General features: G+C 38.0%; 1 protein-coding gene across 1 annotated transcript; it reads left to right on the plus strand.

The window, feature by feature from the left end:
• Positions 1-6712: 6712 nt before the first annotated feature.
• On the plus strand, positions 6713-7243 carry LOC122601291. The gene has a single exon (XM_043774055.1). It carries the CDS (start codon positions 6713-6715, stop codon positions 7241-7243), a length of 531 nt encoding a protein of 176 aa, XP_043629990.1.
• The last annotated feature ends 1388 nt before the right edge of the window (positions 7244-8631 follow it).

Genomic DNA, 8631 nt, shown 5'->3' on the forward strand with positions numbered 1-8631 from the left:
AGTCCCTCCCATAATTCGCCCGGTACTCTTGATGAGCCGTTACATAAACCATCTCAGCCGATAAAGTCCCCTGTGCCTTCAACCTCGAATAGATTGGCTCAAACTGCTTACATTCGGTGCAAATTTTGTTGAATTTACCTACTAGTTGACTTTTGGACCTTGGAGGTTCAGGCGTGTTCGCATTGAACCTTTCGCATATTAAGGTCCACAGGGACACACCCGAATCATTTAGGTTAGGCATTTCAGTCACCCATATCCAACACATGACCACCAAACGAAGTTCGGCTTCAGTCCACAATTGTCTCGGCATTTTGAAATGGAATGGTTATGGAATGGTTTTATGGAATGGTTTTATTGAATGGTATTTTGAAATGGTTTGATGAATGATGTATTGAATGGATTGAACGATAGTATATATAGAAGGAAGATAAAAAAAAAAAATGACCGTTGCTTGCAAAGGAATCTTTCTAGAAGCTTATTTTGTCCATTTCCCATTGGCTAATAAATTAGTGGTTGTCCTTTGCACATGACAACTTTTTATTATTTTATTATTATTTCGATAACTCCTAGGAAATAAGTTTATCTATAAATAGAGGTTGTATTTCTCATTGTAAGCAGATTATGTTGTTGAATGAAATTAATAGAGCAGCCTCTATTTCTTATCCAAAATCTTCATTTACCTTTATAGATCTTTGATCTTGGTGGTTTGAAATGATCCCTTTATCTATATTTGTTGTGGTTCGTTCTTTATCAAATATAGTGGTGAGATCTTAAATCTTCGATTCTTTTATTTGTGTTTGTGGTGGCTAGACCTTTATCAAACATAGTGGTGGGTTGGAGTGTTTCTTTTGTCCTTGATTCCGGTGGCTTGACCTTTACGAATCTTGGTGGTGGATTCTTTTATCTATCCTTTTATTTATCGTCTTGTTTTGTTGTTTATTTCATAAAATCAGAAAATACCAAAAATATTTGATTCTGTTTTGTTTAATTTCCGTTGTGCTTAAGTTATTGCATGTTTTACGCATCAAATTTGGTATCAGAGCCAGGTTCCAAAAAGGTTTATTAATCTTTTAGTCCTTGGTTATTGTTTGGTTAGTTGGGTCAGATTAGATATGTTGGAGTTGTAGTATGTTTTGTTTAGATCTGTTATTGTTGGTATTGTTTTGTTGAAGATTAATGGCTTTTAGAAGAAATATGACATTAGAAGAAACTCATAATGCTAGGAGGGATAGGAAGATTAAAGATCTACAGGAAACACTTAGTAAAGTTCTTAATCTATTAGAAGATGGTGGTTTAAGGTTGAATAGAGAACGTGTTGTAGGTGAAAGAGATGATGAGTCTCAAGGTCCTAGTGAGAGATCCGATGATACCCCAAGATCTTCTAGTGATTCTGATGAGTCTAATCAGTCTAGAAGAAGGCATAGGAGGCATAAGGTTGATGATACAAAAGATATTAAAATAGATCCCCCAGATTTTGTTGGTTCGTCAAACCCAGAAGAATTCTTTGAATGAGTTCAGGTTATGGATAGAATAACGGAAATAATGGGTGATGATGATAAAAAGAGTTTTAAAATTGCCATTATTAGGTTGAAAAAGTATGCTTCATCTTGGTATGTTAGTATGAAGTCTGAAAGAGAATATAAGGGTAAAAGCAAAATCAAGACCTGGTCCAAACTGAAAGAAGACATACAAAAGAGATTTGTTCCCCAGTCGTACAAGCAAGATCAGTATCTACTGATGAACAACCTGAAGCAAGGAACTAAAGAAGTGGTGGAGTATATTAGAGAATTCGAGCAACTGAAGACTCGAACTGGTGTGATAGAAACTGAAGAGCGTACTATCGCCAGATTCATTGGTGGGTTGAATGCTACCATTTCAGAAAAGATAGAGTTGCAGCCCATCTGGACGTACGAAGGAGCTTGCAAATTGGCTCTCCAGATTGAAAAGCAGTTGAAGAAGAAAGTCCAGTACAAACCTTTCACTAAGGTTTCGTCCAGTTCCAGTCAACCAGTTCTGAAGCCCAGTGCAACTGGTCAATAGTCCTTCAAAGGAAAAGAGAAAGAAACTGGAGGATCAAAAGAGCCAGTTGGAAGAAAATGCTTTAAGTGTCATGGTTTTGGTCACTTCCAGGCATAATGCCCCAACCAGAGAGCACTCACTACTAAGGAGAATGAAAGCTTACTAGATGTTGACACTGAAGAAGGTGAACCAGTGTATGATGACGATGAAAGTGAAGAAACATATGTTGGTGCAGATATTGGAAAAATGTTGGTAGTCAGAAGAGTTATGCATGCTAATGAAGTTGTAACTGATACTGCCCAGAGAGAAAATATCTTCCATTCCAGATGTACTGTTAAAGACAAAGTGTGTGATCTGATCATTGATGGCGGAAGTTGAGTTAATGCTGCTTCAACTTATATGGTAGAAAAACTAGAGTTACCTACCACAAAACACCCTCGTCCATACAAGTTGCAATGGCTCAGTGAAGGATCTGAGGTAAAAGTTAACCAACAAGTTACTATTCCTTTTTCCATTGGATCTATTTATGAAGATAAAATTATTTGTGATGTTGTTCCTATGGATGCTTGTCATATTTTGTTGGGTAGACCATGGTTATTTGACAATTATGTATTTCATAATGGTTGTGCAAATTCTTATTCATTATTTGTAAGTGGGAAGAAGGTCACTTTGACTTCTCTGAAACCCAATGAGTTATTGAAATAAATTAGAAACACCATCCCAACAAGTCTTTATTTATGTCACAAACTTAAGTTGAAGAAAAGTCAACTGGAGGCTCTCCAGTTATGATGTTACTGCTACTAGAGCGTACTGAAGAAAAGGAGTTCACTGGAGTCCCAGTCTCCTGAAGTCTTTACTGAAGGAATTCACTTATGTTTTCCCAAAAGACTTACCTGAAGGATTGCCGCCAGTAAGAGGTATTGAACACCAGATTGACCTGGTTCTAGGGTCAGTTCTTCCAAACAAAGCTGCTTACAAATGTTCACCAACTGAAGCAAAACAGTTGCAAAGACAAGTAGATGAGTTGGTTGTCAAAGGTTATGTGAGAGCCAGTATGAGTCCTTGCTCAGTTCCAGCTATCATGGTCCCCAAAAAAAGGTTTGATGAGAATGTGTGTGGATAGTAGAGCCATAAATAATATAACTATTAAGTATAGATATCCCATTCCCAGATTGGATGATATGCTTGATGAGTTCATGGCTCCAGTGTGTTTTCTAAAATTGATCTCAGAAGTGGTTATCACCAGATCAGAATGAAAGATGGCGATGAGTGGAAGACTGCTTTCAAAATCAACGGAGGCCTTTATGAATGGTTAGTAATGCCTTTTGGTTTATCTAATACTCCCAGTACTTTCATGAGGTTAATGAATGAAGTTCTCATACCACTCATTAGTCAGTTTGTTGTTGTTTACTTTGATAATATTCTTGTATATTCAAAATCTGAAGCAGAACATGTTAATCATTTAAGAACTGTATTTGAATTACCAAGGAAACACCAGTTGTATGGCAAACTGGAGAAATGTGATTTTATGGTGGAAAGTGTAATTTTCCTTGGATATGTGGTGTCAAAAAAGGGTATTTCCATGGATCCGTCCAATGTAGAAGCCATCAACTCATGGCCAGTTCCTACTACAATCACCGAAGTAAGAAGTTTTCATGGGCTGGCATCTTTTTATAGAAGATTTATCAAGAATTTCTCTACAGTTGTGGCTCCAATTACTGATTATCTGAAGAAAGGTGTGTTTGACTGGCCAAGTTCAGCCCAGTTAGCCTTTGAGTCACTGAAGGAAAAGCTCAGTTCAGCTCTAGTATTATCTTTGCTAGATTTTGATCAGTTGTTTGAGTTAGAATGTGATGCCAGTGGTGTGGGTATTGGTGCAGTTCTGGTACAAGCAGGGCGTCCAATGGCGTATTTCAGTGAAAAGCTGAATGGTTCTAAACTGAAGTATAGCACTTATGATAAAGAGTTTTATGCAATTATCCGTGCTATTACTCACTGGTCTCATTATCTGAAGCCAAAACATTTTGTCTTATTTTCTGACCATGAAGCTCTGAAGTTCATTAATGGTGAACACAATCTTAATGCCAGACATGCAAAATGGGTAGAATTTTTGCAGTCTTATTCGTTTGTTTCTAAACATAAAGCTGGAGTAGCTAATGTTGTTGCTGATGCACTTTCTAGAAGATATTCATTGTTATCAATTCTAGAAGCAAGATTTCTTGGATTTTCTTTCATCAAGGAGTTGTATACTGCTGATCCAGACTTTTCTGAGCGCCACACTAAAGCTCACCAGAAAGGCCCATACGTTGTGCAGGATGGTTTCTTATTCAAGAATGGAAAGTTGTGTATTCCAAGGGGTTCTATTCGTGATCTACTAATAAGAGAAGCACATGGAGGAGGTTTAGCTGGCCATTTTGGCATTAACAAGACTGGAGAAATCCTCACTGAACACTTCTAGTGGCCAAGTTTACTGAAGGATGTTCAGAATATTATCAGTCGCTGTCCAACTTGTCACCAGGCGAAGGCAACTTTTCATAAGGGTTTGTATACTCCTTTTCCAGTTCCAAGTCAACCATGGGAAGATCTTAGCATGGATTTTATTGTTGCACTTCCCGAACTCAAAGGGGAAAAGATTCAATAATGGTGGTTGTTGATCGTTTTTCAAAGATGGCTCATTTTATTTCTTGCAATACTACAAATGATGCTTCAACAGTGGCAAATTTATTTTTCAAGGAGATTGTTCGCTTGCATGGGATTCCAAAGACAATTGTGTCAGATAGAGATGTGAAATTTTTAAGTTATTTCTGGAAGACATTATGGAGATTGATGGGTACCAGATTAATGTCCAGTACGTCTCATCACCCTCAAACTGATGGACAAACTGAAGTTACAAATAGAACGATTGGTATGGTATTGAGAACACTGGTAAAGAAGACGTTGAAAGATTGGGATCTGAAGTTAGCTTATGTTGAGTTTACCTTCAACAGAGCTCCTAATTATTCTACCAGTAAATCCCCATTTAAAGTTTGTTATGGTGTCAATCCCCTGACTCCCATTGATTTAATTCCTTTTTCGATTGAACCAAAAACAAGTATTGAAGCTGGGGCCAGAGCAAAAGAAATCAAGAAAATTCACCAGGAAGTGAAGGCCAAAATTGAGAAGACTAATGTTGAATACAAGGCAAGAGCAAACAAGCATAGAAAGAAGTCCAGTTTTGCTCCAGGTGATTTAGTTTGGGTGCATATGAGAAAAGAAAGGTCTCCATCCCGAAGAAAGAACAAGTTAATGCCCAAAGCTGAAGGACCATTCAAGATTCTGGAGAGATATGGTGATAATGCTTACAAAGTTGAGCTACCTAGAGAAATGGTAGTTTCAAGTACTTTTAATGTTGGAGATCTGATGCCTTATCTGGAAGATGAGTACCTCGCGGACTTGAGGACAAGTCCTTTTTCAGAATGGGAGAATGATGCGAAAATGACCAGATTCACTAAACTGAACGTTACCAGTAAGCTGAGCAGATCAACTGAAATGACCAGAATCTCTGAGGGAAAAGAAGATTCTTAAATAAAGTTAAATTCTGAGTTGAAGTCCATTTCTGAGTTGACGCATAATTCTGAGCCCTTGATGCCATCTGAGCAAGCCATGCAATTCTGCCAGCGATAGCCCATTTCAGACAAGTGTTCGCTGAACAAGCTCAGCCTCCAGTTGTAACACTTCTCCAGTGGCAAGAAGCTCCAGATACCACCCTCAGAAAACCATCAGAGAAAGTCTTCACTGAAGTGCTCCAGTCCACTGAAGCTCTCCAGTGACCAGTTCCAGTCTTCAGATGGATGCTCCAGTTTTATGTTCCCAGTGGAGGTCCAGATTTCTGCTCTCTAGTTGCCTTAATAAAGTTTGCTTCTGACGCATTCTTATGGGACCCAATAAAGGAAGAATGACAACTGTCAAAGAAGAAGACAAGAAAGGAATTAGTGGCCACATTATTTCTAACAGTTTTGTGGGCCCTCTTGCAAAGACATCTTTCTAGAAGCTTATTCTGTCCATTTCCCATTGGCTAATAAATTAGTGGTTGTCCTTTGCACATGACAACTTTTTATTATTTCATTATTATTTCGATAACTCCTAGGAAATAGTTTTATCTATAAATATAGGTTGTATTTCTCATTGTAAGCAGATTATGTTGTTGAATGAAATTAATAGAGAAACCTCTATTTCTTATCCAAAATCTTCATTTACCATTATAGATATTTGATCTTGGTGGTTTGAAGTGATCCCTTTATCTATATTTGTGCTGGTTCGTCCTTTATCAAATACAGTGGTGAGATTTTAAATCTTCGATTCCTTTATCTGTGTTTGTGGTGGCTAGACCTTTATTAAACATAGTGGTAGGTTGGAGTGTTTTCTTTATCCTTGATTCCGGTGGCTTGACCTTTACAAATCTTCATGGTGGATTTTTTATCTATCTTTTTATTTACAGTCTTGTTTTGTTGTTTATTTCATAAAATCAGAAAATACCAAAAATATTTAATTTCGTTTTGTTTGATTTCCGTTGTGCTTGAGTTATTGCGTGTTTTACGCATCACCTACGACCTGGTATGATTTGTTCCCTGTTTTATTGAGTATACGTCCTCCTACCCAACATCATAATAAACCTGATTTAATCTCATGGGTGGATGGTAACGATAAGGAGAAGATGTTTTCAGCTAGGGAAGTTTGGGACACTATTCGGCTAAGATCTGAAGAAGTTAATTGGGTAGATAGCGTGTGGTTCCCTCAATGCATTCCACGACATGCTTTCCATATGTGGCTGTTATTAAGGAAGAAACTCAAGACTCACGAAAACATGAGATGTTGGGATGTGGGAGGTGCTGCTACTAATCATAATCTTCTTGTTTGTTCTTTGTGTAAAGCAGGGCCTGATTCACATGAGCATATGTTCTTTGGATGCGCGTACTCTTCTCAAGTATGGCACTTGGTTCGAGACCTCCCGGGTATGGCTAATATATCAAGTAACTGGAGCGACATTATGAATTGGTTGGAATCAAATTCAAAATCGAAGTCAGCTAGTGCAATTATTGGGAAGATTTGTGTTGCTGCTACGGCGTACTATATATGGCAGGAAAGGAATCAACGAACATTTGCAAACAAAGTAAGGACTGCAGCTCAATTACAAGATATTATTGTTCAAACAATACGCTATAGGATGGTCTCGTTAAGGTTTTAAACAAAAGCCTAGTGTTGCTCAAGCGCTTGCTGTATGGAATCTAGCAAGTATCTAGCAGCAATGAGTTCTCATAGTAGCAGCTTCATCTAGTGGAGATCGTGTTCTACTTTGTTGTATCTACATAATCATTAGCTCCTTATGTGTCTTATGCTTAGTATCCGCCTTGTAGGGGTGATTATGTATTGGTTACTTGTCTTTTTTCTTGGAACATATATACGGCATGTCGTATGTGTGAACTAGTGTGGCACTTTGCCACATTACTTGTACTTCATTTTGATATTTATAAAATCATCGGGGTATCCCATTACCCAAAAAAAAAAAGATTTAGGTTGAAGATGAAGATCAAGAGGTGTTTGTAGCTACAAATCCTCTTAGATGGCTGCAAATTTTGACCTAGGGTTTATGTGTGACATTTGATGGTTGTAAAACTGCTATCTTTTGGGTTTGAGGGTTTATTCTTCTATTTGTAAGGCTCAAAGCCGGTTCTGGTCACGGGCTCTCAACGGAGCTGGAGAGGGACTCCCAGCGACGCTGGAGGCTATTGTTTACCACCAGCGGCGGTGGTTGGTCCTAAAGCTCCAGATATCCTTCGTTTGTTTTTCTTTTCGCCTTCTTATATCTTGTAAAGTCCTTTGGCCTATAAGTTGAGTTGGTAGATGTCACCACGTTTGTGTGTCCTGTGAACCTGCGTTAATATTGAATCTCATTAAGTACATTTATATACTTATTTAGACATTGAAATGTGGTCACATGGTATGAGAAATAATCGCAAAGTAGACACTCATAAGAATTCAAACAGAACACCGTAAATTAGTTAGCAGGAGATCAAAAAGAGGTTTAGCAAAAGAACCAAATCGCCATGTGGGGGAGAGAATTTTTTTTATATATAATCAGATAAACAATTGGAAAAGTAAGTTTTTATCATTTGGGGGACGTCTTCAGCTGATCCAATCTGTGTTATCTTCTATTCATGTATATTGGTGGTCTGTTTTTATTCTTCCTCCGAGGGTTACGGCTGAGATCGAACAAATTCTTTCGGCTTCCTATGGAGTCAAGGATTACTCGGAAAATGAAGAGCAAAATTGGCTCTGGAGGTGGTGTGCCTTCCTAAGAAGGATGGTGGTTTAGGTATTCGTAGATTGATTACTTGTAATATTGTGCTTATGGTTACTCATATCTAGAGTTTATTATCTTCAAAGGAGTCGTTATGGTGAAATTGGTTCATACACACAAATTGAGAGGAAAAAGGTTTTGGGATGTTCCTCTAAGCGGTAACATGTCTTGGAGTTGGAGAAAATTGCTACTAGTTCGTCCTCTTCTTCGTAAGTATTTCTGGCATGTGATTGGCGATGGTAGAAATATTTCAGCGTGGTATGATAATTGGACAG

This window comes from Erigeron canadensis, chromosome 5, assembly GCF_010389155.1.
Source record: "Erigeron canadensis isolate Cc75 chromosome 5, C_canadensis_v1, whole genome shotgun sequence".
NCBI classification, from domain to species: Eukaryota; Viridiplantae; Streptophyta; class Magnoliopsida; order Asterales; family Asteraceae; genus Erigeron; species Erigeron canadensis.